The 16,981-nt window shown below is 48.2% G+C and overlaps 1 protein-coding gene across 1 annotated transcript; it reads right to left on the bottom strand.

Moving 5' to 3' along the window:
* Positions 1-3,087: 3,087 nt before the first annotated feature.
* Positions 3,088-3,406, bottom strand: EV420DRAFT_1255439 (uncharacterized protein; the record flags this gene model as incomplete). The annotated part of the gene is made up of 2 exons (XM_060466765.1): positions 3,088-3,286; positions 3,330-3,406. Coding segments are annotated over 2 exons (276 nt in total), but the record flags the coding sequence as incomplete, so codon positions are not given.
* Positions 3,407-16,981: the final 13,575 nt, after the last annotated feature.

Raw genomic sequence — 16,981 nt, forward strand, 5'->3', positions numbered from 1 at the left:
ACCATGTAAGAGAATTAAAGAAACCATCCTGGTGAGAATTTAGCACAGCTGTCAGATTGATCTTGCTCTGCCATAGCATGAATCCTGATCAGATTTGACTGCAAAATTGATAGAAAAAAGGTAAGAAAGTTTTAATCGTCATGCCAGTAGCTAGGAAAGGGATTGGAAAGGGTATTGGCATCTGTAGGTTAAACCGTGATATGGCTGCAAATGATCAGAGAGAGTTTACCCTGGAAATGGTGCATCTGTAAGAAAAGCAGGGGAAGTGATTTCAACATGTACCCATAATGAGCTCGATGAAACCTGATCTCTTCCAGAGACAGTTTCCATTTCCAGTACTTGTTAAATCTTTAGAAGGTTGGGTGTTGCACAATGTATCTAAGTCAATCTATCTTTGTTTGCATCATCAGTTCTTTTTTGATCATCACTTAGAGCAGAGATAGGCAAAGTTGGTGACATGGACCAATACTGAGAGACAGTGAGAATAGACTGGTGGTACATAGCAGCAAACATCAATATTGAGGCTAATGCCAGCATGACAATGATCCCATTGATGAGAAGCAGTTCAATCAAGGTCCACAGAAGAGTAACCAAGCACCTCAAAAGGATCCTACAAGACTGGTCACATACAACTCTGCAACACAGATGATAGTGGTTGGTGCTGGTAATATTGGGATGACATCTATGCAGTGCTGGGTGCTAGCTCTCAGGGTGTGAACATACTCAGGGGAGGGTATAGGGGGTTGGTGTGACTGGGTTCACTCTTGGTGGTGGTGCATATGCATGTGATGATCTAAGTCCTAACTGAACACATTTCCAAAGGGTATTTGTGGTTGAGTGACCAGTACAGGCTTTCCATTGACAATGTGCTTGTGTACAAGCTGGTAGCACTGAATGGATCTGAAGCTTTACTTTTCACTTAAGGTACATATCTATCTCTTAGATCTCCTGTTATTAATTATTTTAATGGGACACAGCAATAACTACAGTATCATTACTTGGTTTATCCTAAGAACATTCCCACAGGATACCATTTGGGTACACCTGCCCTCGAAGTATCAGCAGAGATAACTGGTTAACTTCTCTAAGGTGGTATAGCCACATTCTATCTACATTCAGTGCAGCAGTTGTCAAGTTCTGTTCAGAAGTCATCAATCCCAAAGCCGCAATACTCAACATATATGTCTACACTAGCAGTCAGGTGTGCAATTCACATCCTCTCCCACTATTGAGTTCTCATTGAAACAGGCTTCATCTCCACTTAAATGTTCTATGATGGCATCACTCCTCCAAACAGAATCTTCAACGATTTCCTCAGCATACCTCACAACTTGTTCTTTCACTGACCTCATCAAGTTTCAACTTGACGTCTGCTTCCATTGATACTGGTGTGTTTGTCAACTTGTGGGATTACTGCTGGCTCATGAACCTGACTAGGTCTGTGTATGAGGGTATCCCTAAGCTCGAGTACTCAGAGTCTACCATCCAAAGCATCATTGATGGTCTTACTGTAAACCTCCCTTCCCCTCCTCTCCAATCCCTCTCTAACCCCTTTCCTAGTCCTGGGGCTCAACTCTTCCTAACCAGCTACACCCTTGAACCTTTCCTCCCAGGCTCTTTTGCATACCTAGGCTCACACACTCACATTGTCTTTTCCACCTGGAGTGGGTGGAGGAAGAATGCGTTTCATAATGCAGCAAAAAAGTTCTGGGCAGGGGATGGCATGTGGAGATACCCAAAATAATATGCCATCATAGATATGTTTGGTGAGGAGGGGCTGGGGAGAATGTAGGCTTTGAGGGAGAGGGTGGATCTGGAGGAAGTGATGTGATTGATGGGGTTCAAGGTGTAGTAGATGTTGGAAAATGGGGTATCAGTTTGTTCCCAGTGTCACATGCATGGTAGCAAGCCAATAATATTGTGCTTGGCTGAGCTCTGCAAACACATGAAGATCTACACTAAAGTACCTACTTTTATACTAAATGTACTTTTACTAGAACTTTCCATGCTTTTCCTAAGACTTCTACCTTAATAAGCAACTTTGACATGATGCCGGATTGCCAAATCCCAACAGTAGAGGAGATGGGAACAGCGCTGCCATCACATTCAAGTTAGCACCGATCTTGACTTGAGCACTCATGACACTTAAGATCTAATTCTCCATGTCCACAGTAAGCAGAAACAACACCCTCTCAACTCTGTGCTGTCTCTTCTCACCCATCTACTTGGCTGCTTGGGCCTTAACATCATCGGCTAAGGTGACACTCACAATTTGCCTGGATCTCACCCTCTGTGTGAGTGCAATGATGTCCAAAACAAAGTGAGGACATTATGTTTCCCTTCCAGATATTCTCCTGCATAAAATGGACAAGAGAATGAGAAAAGCTAATGTCATCATATTACTACATTTTACTAGGCATCAAGACCCAGTTGTGAAGGCTACATAAAACTAAACAGATGGAGTACCCAGTGGCATGGCAGTACATCCTTGGTCAACTCTCAGATCCATTCTTGGCCCATCCCCAACACTGGTAATGGGCTTTATGATAAATGGTGTGTGGAGTATATAACCATCTGGCAAGACTACAAGCAGCATGTATGCTTTTAATTAGAGCCCAATCCTTGAACAACACCAACATGATAAGGTATCTCTAGTACTGAAGCAGCCCAGGAAACAGTCATCAAACCAGATAATAGAGATAGATGATATCGAGGATGATGATGATGACTCAAATGAATGGAGGATTAGTCTTCATGGAGACAGACTACATTGAAAGAGAACAAGAACAAGCTTTAAAGATGCACCTAATGGAGTTGAAAGAGGATGAGAATCTGGTGGAACCACTGCCATAGAAATATCAGATTCAGAGTAATGGTTGATAACATGTGGCTGTATATAATGTAATATGTACTAGTAGTTGTATACGATGGACACCAAAGTGGAATGGATAATATAGGCTAATTGACCACCACATTAAACGTTTACTGTCCAGCAGTCCTTGATAAAATGAAAGAAAGTGTGTTGTAATTATCCTGGTGTATTCAGAGATTCATTGCTAACTGTGAAAGCTGACTTTGTGGGTTTGGCTTAAGAGCTGACTGAAGGGGGGCCTTAGAAAGGTGACAATGCATCATATCAATATGCACACTGCCTTCATTCATCCAGCCTTGACTGGGCTCCAGATATCTGCCCAGATCAAGGGGAAACTCATCACCAGGTTTGGGAGTTTTGTACATGCCAGTGTTTGTCCACAGTTGATCCCTAGAGCAAAAGTCAGAGTGAAAACTAATCAATGAAGAAACATGAAATGAACTCTTGTCAGTTGAACCATCCTTTCTGCCACTGCTTAGGCAAGATTAGGGATGGACATATAAGGTTTTGGTTCCAGCACATGGATTGTCTCGATGTCCCTGTCATGTCATGTAGACTGGCCATGCCAGCTGGGGCTTGCTGGGCCACAGTGCTGTTCACTGGAGTTCTTACTTGGACTGGGTTGACAGATGTGTTATGATTATCTAGAAGACGAGTCTTGATGTCTCTGTCATGAGAAGGTGGGCAGTTTTCTGCATGTAGAACCTGGACTAATACCATGCCACATGAAATCAGAACTTATTTAACCAGGTATCCATACTGGGCTGAACTTACACAAAAGTGATAATAGCAGTCAACACTCTGAAAACAGTCACAAATACAGGATTAGATCAATAGCCACTGAAGACAGTGACAGCAGAACAACAGAACAGCACAAACTGTCCTAACAGAAATTGACTTTCTGAACATCAAAAGATCTGGCAGAGACTCTGGGAGTTCATAGGTATGACAGTCAAACTGTAGAAGAGAGGCCATGCTTTCAGGATGAGTACTTGTGTAAACAACAGCACTTAAAGCTTCTGAAGTGCTGAAGCTGAAGCTGTGTGATGCACTCAGCAAACATGCATTGCAGGGGCTATCTATTTATAGTTGCTTTCTGAGTTGATGTGTATGGCATTTGATCCTTCCATGGCCTTATGACATCTGCCTCCCTTATGAAAAGCTCTGGTTCATCCAATAGCATGGAGGTGTGGGATCTGCTCTCAAAATGCTAAAAAGTGCTTGACTGTCAGTTGTTATGCACTAACTCGAACCTTCACCAAGGCTGATCTCTATCCTGTCACTCGCGTTTGGTGATTCAGTGTTAGAGAGGCATTGGTAGATTGCGAGAAGTTAGGCGTCACTTTATAGCAAAAGCAAGGAGCTTGTAAGAGTTAGGAGTATGTAACCTTAGCCGAAGCTGGGGTCTAAGGCTACAGCGTAGGCTAGCTTAAATACATGTTAGACTCGTACTAAGAATAGTGTCTACAAGGGCATGTGCAGCGAGAAGTGCGTCTTTCAACGAATGAGGAGGGAGGACACTAAAAGAAGTGTACTCCCGACGAATGAGAGTAAAGAGCGCATATCACCTGTACCTGCGTGGGACTCCGTCTGAATAGGCTGCATCCCGTAGACCGCCCTCGACTAGCGGTCAACTCTCATCCAACTACTAAGAAGCATGATGCCATCAAGAGAAGCGTGATGGCACATGTGGGTCACTGGTCATCTGGGAGGCGGCAGCGTGAATTGGGGTGATGGCAGCCGGTTAATCGGGTAAAGAATGTGCCAGCAGAATATCATGGGTCCAAGAGATAAGATAGGTAGGTCTGGGGTTCTGATGGATAAGGATAAGATAAGATAAGGAAAATAGGGGTAAAACCATAATAATACCCCCCGACTAAGACTGTTGTCCCGACAGTCCTTTAGACGTACTCACTCCCCCAGTCGAGGGAGTTAGTAGATTCCATATCCTATTCATAGTCCTTGTTTTGTTCCCAAGCAGACATGCCCTGTTCTTCTAAGAGGAAGCTAGGGTCAGTCTGAGTCATTAGAGGAGACATGGAATGCTCGTCTTTGAAGACGTCTTCATCTGTGTCTGATGAATAAAAGCCCTGCTCGTCGAAGGATAATGGATCGGTATGATTCCTGCTGGCCGTTGGAAAGAGTGTTGAGCTCTCGGTTGAAGAGCCAGGAGATGATATGGTTATACATCCCCCTTCATTTTCCAAGTGTCGCAAATCATGATCCCGTATGCGGTCTTCCTTGTTCTCGTATTCCCTGACGAGTTCTTCGGCATTGGCGAGATTGCTCCTCTTGACCCAAGTAGCTTCCTCCACTGGGTATCCTTTCCATTTGACCAAATATTCCATTATGGTCTTCCGGCTGTGTCCTCGACCGACGGCGCGGTCGTGGTCCTGAAGTAGTTCCTCTACTTCATATTCTTCTTCGCCCTCCACGAGTTTTGGCTCGGGTGGCGGAGGTTTTTCCTGGTTGGAAAACTCCGGGGGAACGTATGGAGTTAGGTATCGTTCATTGAACTTGTTATGGATCCTCCATCCTGGCAGCAGCTTTAGTTCGTATGCGGAGGGTCCCTTTTTGGAAATTATTTCAAAGGGACCGATGCGTTTGTCACCTAGCTTTTTCGCCGGTCGGGGGAGGTGAAGGTTGGTTGAGTCCAACCAGACTTTATCTCCTGGTTGGTACTCCTGCACAGGGTGAGTGTGTTTGTCATAAGCCTTTCTCATAACTTCGTTGGCTTTATTCAAAGAGTCTTCCACTTGTTTGCATACTCTCTGGAGGCTTTCAATGAAGTCAGTTATCGATGGTGTTTCTGACTGCCTCACTGCGGTTGGGCAAATTTCTCCATCTCGTCCGTAGACTACTTTGATGGGAGAAAAGCCCGTTGCAGAGTGTTGGCGGTTGTTGTGAGCGAATGCTGCCCACTGCAGCCATTCGCTCCAGTCGTCCTGCTTGTGGTTAACGAAGACTTGAAGGTATTTTTCGAGTTCTTGGTTAACCCACTCTGTTTGTCCATCCATCTGAGGGTGATAGGCCATTGACGGATTTCCTTGAATATTCATCATTGCATATAGCTCAGTGATGAACTTGGAGATGAATTGTGGGCCTCGATCCGAGATGACTTTGGAGGGGGTGACTCCAAATCAACAAATAATTTTGTCGCGTAGGATTTTGGCCCACCCACTTGATGAGAGTTCCTTCATGCATGGGATCAGCACGATGTATTTCGAGAATCGGTCTACAATGACTAGTACCGCATTGTAGCCCTTGGATTCTGGAAATCCGGTAATCATGTTGACCGAGATGTGTTCCCAAGGTCGAGATGGTACAGCGTTGGGATGTAGTGGAGCTGCTTTCTGCTGCATATCAGTTTTTGTCCTTTGACACGCTTCGCATCCTCGTACGTAGGTTTCCACGTCTCTTCGCATTTTAGGCCACCAGTAGTCTCTTAAGACTAATTTTTTGGTTTTTTCGATGCCTGGGTGTCCTGCAGAGACGTGATCATGGTGATGGGAGATAAGTTCTCCTTGTAGAGTATGGTCACGGGGGACATAGATTCGTCCATCATAGAATAGAAGGTGGTCCTTTTCAATGACCCCCTTCTCGTGGTTGAGGCTTGAAGCAATTCCTCGGTCCCACCGTTGGTGATTGCTTGTCGCTCTCTGAATCTTGCCATGAATTTCTTCCTCTGTTGGCATTATCAAGGCACAGAAGAATTCTGGCTTCAAGAGGACAATATCATCATTGTCCTTCTTGCCTTGATCATGGTTGGCCCACCGGCTTAGAAGGTCGGCCTTCCTATTGGACGCTCCTGGCTTGTGGTTGAGTGTGAAGTGGTATTCCGCTAACTCAGTAACCCACCGCGCTTGTCTGCAGTTGAGTTTCTGAGGTTTGCGGAAGTATTGCAGGTTTGAGTGATCTGTCCAGATTTCGAAATCTTGACGGGCACCCATAAGATAATGTCGCCACTCTTCTAAGGCGATCATTATTGCTAACAATTCCTTGTTGTAAATCTCGTAGTTCCATTCTGTCACGGAAAGGGATTTCGATAGGAATGCGATCGGGCACCATTTCCCTTCCTGTTCCTGTGACAAGATGGCCCCGATTGCTCCTTCGCTGGAGTCTGCCTCCATGCGAAACTTGTTGTAGTCATTTGGCATCGCCAAAATGACTCCTGTTGCGAATTGGCGTTTGAGTTCCTCAAATGCCTCTTGTTGTTCCTTTCCCCACATCCAAGGGTCCTTTCCTGTGAGTTTCGTCATTGGTTTGATGATTGCGCTATAGTGCCAGATAAATTGCCGGTAGAAATTGGTGAATCCTAGAAAGGATTGTAGTTCCTGCTTCTTGGAGGGTGCTGGCCAGTCCATAATACCAGCAATTTTTACTGGATCCATTTTAATGGATCCTTCACTGATAATGACCCCGAGGTACTCTGTTTCGAGTACCTTGAATTTGCACTTTTCCGCTTTCAAGAACAATTTGTTCTTGCGCAGAATCCTCAGGACTTCCCGCACGATTCTTTGGTGTTCCGCCTTGTCCTTGGTGAAGATGAGGATGTCGTCCAAATAAATGGTGACCTTTCCTTGAGCAATGAGATCTTTGAAGATATCATTCATCATCCACTGGAACGTGGCTGGCAAATTGGTTAATCCAAAGAACATGACCATGGGCTCATAGAGCCCTCGGTTCATGCAAAATGCGGCTTTGAACTTGTCCCCCTTCTTGATTCGGATGTTATTGTATCCCCAACGGACGTCCAGCTTAGTGAAATACCTCGCATCCTTTAGCTTATCCATAAGGTCAGAGATAAGCGGCAAAGGATAGTGGTTTTTGATGGTTATTTCATTAAGTTTGTGGTAGTCTTGTACAGGCCGCAATTTTCCATCCTTTTTCTTGACGAAGAAAAAGGGAGATGCCATTGGGGATTTCGAGGGTTGAATTTGGCCCGTGGCCAGGTTTTCATCAAGGAATTTGTCCAATTCCTCCTGCTCCTTTGGGTTTAAGGGATATATCTTGCAGTCTAGACTGGCATTGGCATTGGGGATAAGCTCAATGGCATGGTCCCAAGGCTTGCGAGGGGGAAGTTCGTCGAAGTTTTCCTTGGCAAAAACATCGATGAAGTCTCGGTAATGTTCGGGAACAATTTCCTCGAATGACTTCACTTTCTTTCCCTCATTGGCCTTGGCTGCTAAGTCATTGGCTTTATGCCCCACCGCTCATATGTGAAAGGCTTCTTCGAAGTCTATGATGAGGATGGTATCCCCTTCCTCGACTTCAGTTCCCCACTGCTGTTCTGGATCCTCATCTGGGAGGCGGAACGGTACCTTGCGGCAGTCGCAGCATGCCAAAGTTACTGAGCCCATGTTCCAGTCGATAAGTGGATTGTGCCTCTGTAGCCAGTCGTGTCCTAGGAAGATGGGTGTGGTTCCTAGGTCGATGACTGCTAGTTCAATACATTTGCTGTGGTCTCCAATCTTGAGTCGGACCTCAGCGAATTCGGTGATGTCGCCGCCCTTATTGCGAGTACCATCCGTGTTATAGACCGGAGTGGGGTGAGCTGCTTTATGTGTGGTAATACCATGATCATGGGTCCACTGTCAGTCAATAGCGCTTCCGGTACAGCCACTGTCGATCAGGGCCTTCGTGGAGTGATGGGCTATAGTATCAAAGGTCTCCAATTGTAGGGTGATCATGATATTTTGTCCCTTTGCTCTGCAGACATATTGGGGTGGTTTGGTAAGCTGGTCCATATGTTCCAGCTTTCGGTATTTGTCCAGATAGGACTCCCCGACTTGGTGCTCCAAGTCGGTTACCAGCGGCTCATCCACCTCCGTTTGTCATCGGGGGTGGACCCACTGTTTGAGAAGGGATATCTTCTCTCCTGGGGTCTTGCCGAGTCGCATGGCTTGCCGAGTCCAGGCAGCTCCGAAGGGCTTTAGCCATTGGGAGCCTTGAGAGTACTCCACCGATGTTGGCGGTATCAGGGTCTTCCTCTCATCATCGCAATCCATAGGCCGCAAAGGCCCTGCTCCTATGACCGTGCGACCGGTCAGTTCCCTTTCACCTCGGTGCAGACACCCACTCGGGTTAGTTGGGACTTCACTGGATTTTGGAGGGTTCCATAAACTCTTTAAATAACTAGGATCGTCTCCACTGTTAGTGCCATCCTTAAGGGGGAGACGTACCTGAAATGGGGAGTCTCTCTCCCCTGTGCGGCCCGCTTGATCCTTGTGGGCGATTGAGCTTTTTCGGCCGGTGTCCTCTAGGGTAGAGGTGGCCACTCCTCGGTTATCCTTTTTACTTGGTTCCACGTGTGGTGCTGGGTTATCTTCAGAGGCTTTACAACAGTCCACCATCAGGTCCGCTGGGCTCCACCAGCCCTCGGCTTCGTCCCTAGGCTCGCCTGGACTCCCTGACCTCACCATCACCAAAGTGGTCTGTCGTCGGGGAACCTTGATGCACGGAGGAGATGCCAGTTCACCATCGTCTGGATCCACTGCCACTATATGCGACTTTCCTGGGAGTCGGACTATGTAGTCCTCATCTTGACCTCCCATATGGCAGACGTCGCCTGCAGGGGACAACGACGTCGCACCCCCAAGGTTCCACCCTTGGTTGCCTGTCAAACCGGTAGACTCCTCTGCATCGTACATGTGCCCCAAAGGGGTATTTGCAGTGGCTTGGACACAGCAGGTACCATCAGCATTAGGACTTGGCTGATGGGGTTCATTGCTAGTTAAAGCAGCGGAAATCCCATGTACGCTGTTGAAGGGCAAGTTCGAGGGTCCCCCTCCTGCTTTTATGCAAGCGTTGAGTGGAGGGGACAGGCACGAGTAGCCCCGTTGATCCTGGGCTTTGTTCCTGGTCATGCCTGGACTCTTGATCTGTTGATCGAGAACTCGTTCCAGGTTCTTGATTGAACGATTGAGAGTTGCTTCTGGATCCTCAATCATCTGATCGAGATCCGTCCCGCACTGGTATGGCCTCGAGCTGCTAGTCGGGTCCGACTCTTTCGTGCCCGACCCTTGGGGTTCATTGCCTGTCAGGCGGTGGTAATCCCCTGATACACCTTTCTCGTTTTGCGATTCCTTCATAGTGCGAGATGAATGCGATGTATTGTTACAAGTATCTACAGATACAACATAAGTATGAATGTTCATGTCATAAGGTGCACCATGATAAACCCCAGCCAACGAAGTAGAATCGCAGAGTCCTATGCCGGCGTCTCTTTTATTTCCTCGATCTCTGTCAAGCTAGCGAGGTCTTCTTCCTCTATTTCTGCTAGAACGGCTTGGAGACGGGTTGCGAAAGTCGATGGCTTTTTCTTTGGGAATTTCAGCCACTTCGACTTGTTGGGCAGGCATTTATTGTCCCGCCCCTGGTGTCCGGTGTGTCCGCACCAGAAACATCGCTTTTCTCTTTTGAGACGATCAATGTCCATGGGTTTGCCTTCACCACCGTAGGTGAATCCAGTGGCGTCCCTTCTACCCTTCGAGCCACTCAAAGAGCCCCCCGCTGTTCCGGGCTTGGAACCAGCGGTCCCGCTGGGATACTTCCCGCCTTGAGCGAGATGAACTTGGTAGTTCTCGTCCATTTGTAGGACCCTGCACCTCCACTCCCAGTAGGTGGTAGGCCGCATGTTGTCTCCACCCATGATGATCTCCTTGACCCTGGGCCAGATTGCAAGGGCGATGACTTCTTCCATTTCCGTGTCATTGTCGAAGCGTTCCACTTCCACAGCCAATTGTTTGAATCTTTCAAAGAATTCGATGGCTGTTTTAAACTGCATTTGTTGCAGTTTTTTCCATTGTAGTCGTTTAATTTGGACCTCTGCTACCTCTCGGAAACGTGTTCGGATGTTTTCCTGGAAGGTCTCCCAGGAGGGGAGGCGATGTCTTCCACTGTGTGGGTCCTTGTAGTATCTTTGCTGATGGACCCACCAGGACCTCGCTTCTCTGCCAAATTGGTGGCCCACAAAGACTACTCGACTCGGGCCATACCCATATGCTTCATTAAGCGCAAAGTATTGGGTGAAGACCTCAAAGTAGTATTCGCAATGATCGAAGAAGCGATCTAAATCGCTGGCCTTCCCATAGAATTTGTCGGGGACCTCTATCAACGTCGGTTTTACGTTTCTCCAGGGGTTAGCTTGTCCATCAGGGATGACCCATCCATCTGGCGGATCAGGTGGTAGAGGGGGATTGGTGGGTTGTGGTAGTGACCGGAGATTTTGATCACTACGCAGTGATGGCGGTTGAGCTGGAGGTCGAGGCGGTATTGGTGGAGGTCCTCCTCCACCACCTCCTCCTGGTCCTCCTGGGCCACCACCACCTCCACCAGGGGCCGTGGGTGCTGGTCCACCTGTTTTTCCTGTCGGCGCTGACTGGGAGGCTTCCCCGGCCATGCTTCGGGCATGGAAGGTGCCTCCTCCTGCTGCTTCCAGTCCTAAGGCACTGGAAGGTACCCAAGTGATGTCCAGGATGGGGTTTTCCAGACCTACAAGTCCCAGGTTAGGGAACGAGTCCTCTCCATAGTGCCTCCCTGGCGCTACCGGCTGGTCGGGATGTATCTTGTTCCAATCAATGGCGGCATGATACCACGTTTCGGTATGTAGTATCTTGTCCTCTAGTTCAGAACCTAGTCCTGCAGCATTATATGCCTGTCCTTGGTCAGACACAGTCCAATTTACATTGTACCGTAGTCGTCTGCTAGTCCATTCTAACATTTGCTGCCATGTTAGATCATATATTTGTCGGTCCGTGAGCTCCTGTGCTTGAGCCTTGGACGAACTCGGGTGGATCATCGGAGGGGCTTCTACTGGGAGGGGGCTCATCCTCTTGGAGCCATTGTTCAATGACCATCCCTGCTCTGGTCCAGGGATCTGACCTGTTATTGTGATCGGGTGGGAAACCGATGACTTGGTACCTGGAGAATATCGTATATCCTGCATCCCAGTCATCGTTCCACTGCCATACGCCCCAGAAGTATCAGTAGTACTCATCCCAGATCTCCAGGGCGTCCTCACATCTCCAGATCCAGGGCCATAGCCCTCGGGGAGGGAGGAAACCTCCATCGTATCCATCAGGTAGGAACCCTCCTTCTGGTGCAAGGAAGGGTTCAAGCTCGTCGGGGTTTTTTGCTCCCTTGTACTCAACTGTGGCCAGGGCTCTGAGGCGATGGCAGATGGAACAGTTGCAGTAGAGGTATGGATGGGGAGAGGTCTGGTCAAGCTCCCTCGGGATGCAGTTCGGGAGGATGACAGGGTCCGGAAAGGGTTGGTCTCCGGCAAACCAGTTGAGGAGCCTGTCTCCCTCGGGCATGTCTCCGGGGAAGATAACCCACTGGCCCCCACTAATCGGGGATCCTGGGTGGGTGTAGTACTCGGGGAGCTCCTCATTATTACTGTCCGAGTACTCGGTGAATACGACGCTGCTGGGTCTGTCTTCGATGGCATCATTGGTGGAAGTCTCTGAGATGTGGGCAAAGCGAGGCTCTGCGAACTCTCTAAGGTCGGCGATGGTGAAGAGAGTTGGGGGGATGACCTCGGATTTGGGTCGGGGGGAGGGCCAAACAAAGTCCGACTCATGGACGGACTCGTCGTCCCACCAGGAAGGGGGTCCTTCCACTCTGTAGGTTCCGTCAGGGGTGTATGACCCGAAAGAGGTTGGAGCGTCATGCCACTCCGGCTCGGGAGATTCATCTCTTCAATGTCCTCCTGCATCGGGTACTCCCCGTATCTCCCCTCGTTCCCGGGCAGGGAGGAACGGGTTTTCACCTTCTTCGAAGGTGGTTCTTCGCCTGGTTCGTCCATGGACGATTCAATTGAATACGTCGATGTAGAACCTGCTTGTTCCCCTCTGATAGAGGCGCTCCCCGTTGTCATCAAACCCTGGGATGGCTGCAGATAACTCTGTGGAGGCGATGGATGGCTCCCTGGAGTCATTGTCGTCGCCCCATGTTGTGTCATCCCAGGACCCATCCACACCGGTCCAATACTTGATGGTAAATCTGGGGTCGACTCGGTTGTCTCCATCATCTGGAGGGATGCCGAGTCGTCCAAGCACTTCTTCCCGAAGGGATTCTTCGCCTTCACCATCTCGGTGATCCTCGCCCTGAAGCTCGAGTGTGGGGGCTCGGTCTTCTCTGTCGGGTAAGGGGTGTCGAAGCATGTCTCGCTCCCCCCTTGGCCGTTTATACACTAGTGCATTTTCTAGCTTGGCATGCACAGAGCCTCTTCACCGTCTCTGGAAGGAGGGGTGGTGCTTCTGCTGTGGACACAAGGGACATCAGAAGCAGGACAATAAGTGCCCGAAGGATGAAAGCACCTGGTTGGTCAAGGACCAACCAAAGTTCTCCCATGCTGAAATCCATGCATTGTATGAAGAGTTGTGAAAGGAAGAAGAAGCAGAAGCATCGACATTGAAGGTGGAGGAAGTAAAAGACTAGCCAGCAGCATTAGTGACAAATGCTTGTTGGCTAAAAACCTAATTTCATTTAGTGGTGCACCCTCGATTCCTGCAGAAGGGGCTAAAAATATTTTTGTAGTATGTAACAACAATACACGCATCTGCCATAAAAACGAGATTGAGGAGTCGCAAAAAAACAAAGGCATAGAAGAGGATTCCCACTGCCCACAGTCACGAGGCCTCACGGTGAGCAATGAACCTCCAGGCATCATCGACGAGACCCTGCCTGACATTATGGAGAGAGTTCTGGATGCAACAGAGAGGCCCCCTCATCAGGAAAAGACTGGGCCCAGTAGCCCCAATGGGAAAGAATGGGTAATGGCCGTGGAGTAAGCAGCTGAGGCCATGAACCCAAGGGACCCCTCCCGTTTAGTAGCCATAGGAATGCAGGATGCAGCAGCAAACAATGCAGAGCTCCTGGGTGAGCCAAAATGTGTGCACTCATCTCAGGTTCCCAGGAGTACTGTCGGGTCCAGGAATGAGGAATGGGAAACATGGGAGATTACAATGCCACACACAAACACCCTTTTGGATGACAAGGGCTGAACAGAGGACAGCAAGTCCTCCTCCTCCACCTGGACTAAAAGCGACCAAGTGCCGCAAAAGGGTGCCCCACTGCCTGGTGACCAACTGCTGTCACCAGGACCTATCTCGAGTAGGAAGCAGAACATGGTAACTATGGAGGAGGTACTGGATGCGGAAGATGATTACAGCTACTGGTGGAGCCTTCAAGAGCCGGAACACAGGGAAGACCCTGGGATGTCCACAGAGGAGTACCTGAGTGAATATGAGGAGGAACTAGAAGAGGAGTATTACAATGACAAATGGGACAGAGGTTGGCTCAAACCACATAGTGCAGAATGGGTGAGAAGGAAAATAAGGCAAGAAAGGACAATGGAAGGAAAAATAGCCACCCTCAACATGTGGGTGCACCTCCAATGCCTTGTCGAAGTAGATGGGGACCTTGTCCTAGACATCCAGAGCACCTCAAAGGAGACCTACCAACAGCAGGAGCAATGCCTGGATTGGATGGAAGGATTACGATGACCCCCACACTACATGTGAGGAGGCAAGGGACACAGCATCACAATCAGGACCCAGATCAAAACTCTAGATACCGGCAAGACACACACCCTCAAGGCCCTTGTGGATAGTGGCTGCATGGGGAGCTGTATTAACCGGGCCTTTGTACAACAACGGGGGCTGAACACGGTCTGACTACCCAAGGCCCAGGCAGTATACAATGCAGACGGGAGTCAGAACAAGGGCAGGGACATCACGGAGATAGTGGAGTTGCGGCTAACGATCAGGGACCACCACGAGAAAATCAACTTAGCCATTGTAGATCTGGGGATAGTACCTATATTCCTTGGGCATGACTGGCTTAAGCAGCACAACCTGATCATTGACTGGAAGACTGGAGCTGTGTCCCTTGTCCAATGTACATGTCGAAAGGTCCCATTCCTGCTTCCGGATGAGGATCCCAAACAACAATGGGGGATGGAAGTAGAAGAGGGCGACACCATCCTGGTAATAGACTTCCAAGAAGCATTTCATGTACGAGTGACAGGAAGTAAGGCCAATGAAGGGAAAGCCAAAAAGACCTTTGAGGAGATCATGCCTAAACATTACCAGGACTTCCAGGACATCTTCGCCAAGGAGAACTTCGACGAGCTTCCCCCCTGGAAGCCATGGGACCATGCCATAGAGCTAATTCCAAATGCTCAGGCTAGCTTAGACTGTAAAGTCTACCCTCTCAATCCCATGGAACAAGAGCTCAATAAGTTTTTGGATGAAAACTTGGAATCTGGACATATATGACCATCCAAATCCCTGATGGCTTCCCCCTTCTTTTTTGTAAAGAAGAAAGATGGCAAACTATGTCCAGTACAGGATTACCGCAAGCTCAATGAGATCACCATCAAAAATCGGTATCCTCTCCCATTGATTGTGGAATTGATGGATCAGCTTAAGGGGGCCAAATACTTCACCAAACTAGATGTACATTGGGGGTACAACAATGTTTGCATCAAGGATGGAGACGAATGGAAGGCCACTTTCCACACCAACCAGGGACTATTTGAACCCATGGTAATGTTCTTCAGGCTTACCAACTCACTGGTGACATTTCAATGGATGATGAATGACCTGTTCAAGGACCAGATTGCGAGAGGAGACATCACCATGTACCTAGATGACATCCTCATTTGCACCAAAGACCTTGCCTACCACCAAAAGGTTGTACAGGAGGTCCTGGAGATTCTACACAAAAACAACCTTTTCTTGAAAGCAGAAAAATGTGAATTCAAGGTGTTGGAAATGGAATACCTGGGGGTGATCATCAGTGAAGGCTTCATATGCATGGACCCTGTTAAGGTGGCTGGAATCACCCAATGGCCACAGCCCCATAGGAAACAAGAACTTCAATCATTTCTCAGATTTACCAATTTCTACTGGAGATTTATCAAAAACTATAGCAGGCACGTTTGACCCCTCACCAAGCTAACCGGAAAGGTGGAGTGGCATTGGGGAAAGGAACAGGAAGATGCCTTCCAGGACATCAAGAGAAGGCTGGTGGAGGAAGTAATCCTAGCCATCCCCACTAGGCATGGAAAGTTTCGAGTGGAAGCCAATGCTAGTGAAGGGGCTATTGAGACAGTTCTATTGCAGGAACAGGAGGGGAAGCAGCAACCCATAGCCTTTCTCTCCAAATCCTTGACGACCACAGAGCACAATTATGAGATCTATAACAAGGAGCTCCTCGCCATCATGCTAGCACTGGAGGAATGGAGACACTATCTCATGGGTGCACAGCAGGACTTTGAGATCTGGACAGATTATCAAAACCTACAATACTTCCAAAAACCCCAAAAGCTGAACCGAAGACAAGCTTGGTGGGTCTCGGAAATGGCCAAATATCACTTCTCCCTACATCACAAGCTAGGAACAGCAAACAAGAAGGTGGACTTGCTCAGCAGAAGAGCCGACCATGACCAAGGGAAAGGGGGACAATGAGGATGTCATCATACTCAAACTGGAGATGCTCTGGGCCATAATAATGCTGACAGAAGAAGAGATACACTGAGACCTCTGTAGGGCACTTTGGGATGTGACAAAATGGGACAAGGGAATTGAAGCATCACTCCACCATCCACGAGGGATGATGCTGTTGTGACTGCAGCCTATTTACGCATGTAATTTTGCAATCTAACATGTTTTACATGTATACTGAGATATAGTGAGTGAGCGGACTAAAACTATGCATCGACACTAATGCTACACAGTGCAATGATAGGGAATATAACTTATGGCATAAGAAGCAACAGGATTCTAAACAGGACTTAGTCACAGCACTGTACCTGATGGGCATGTGTGATGAGAAGGCCAAACCCTATACCCAATGCCTTAGGCTCTAACTTACAAGCATGCTCGTGGGAGCTAGATAAAACCTTGAAGGTTGCAGTGACACTGAGAATACTTAGCGCGCTCACTAACTGTGACGCATCGTACCTGAAAATCCGGGGAAATTCTTAAGTGAGATGACAGATATCACTGGCACAACCTTGGGCAATGGGCTTCAGCCGAAGTCCACAAGCCCGCACCCCATTGTTCTGAGTCCCATTGTTAGAAGACTCACTTGTTGCCA

The sequence above is a fragment of the Desarmillaria tabescens genome, assembly GCF_030435595.1.
Source record: "Desarmillaria tabescens strain CCBAS 213 chromosome Unknown EV420scaffold_2, whole genome shotgun sequence".
Lineage (NCBI taxonomy): Eukaryota > Fungi > Basidiomycota > Agaricomycetes > Agaricales > Physalacriaceae > Desarmillaria > Desarmillaria tabescens.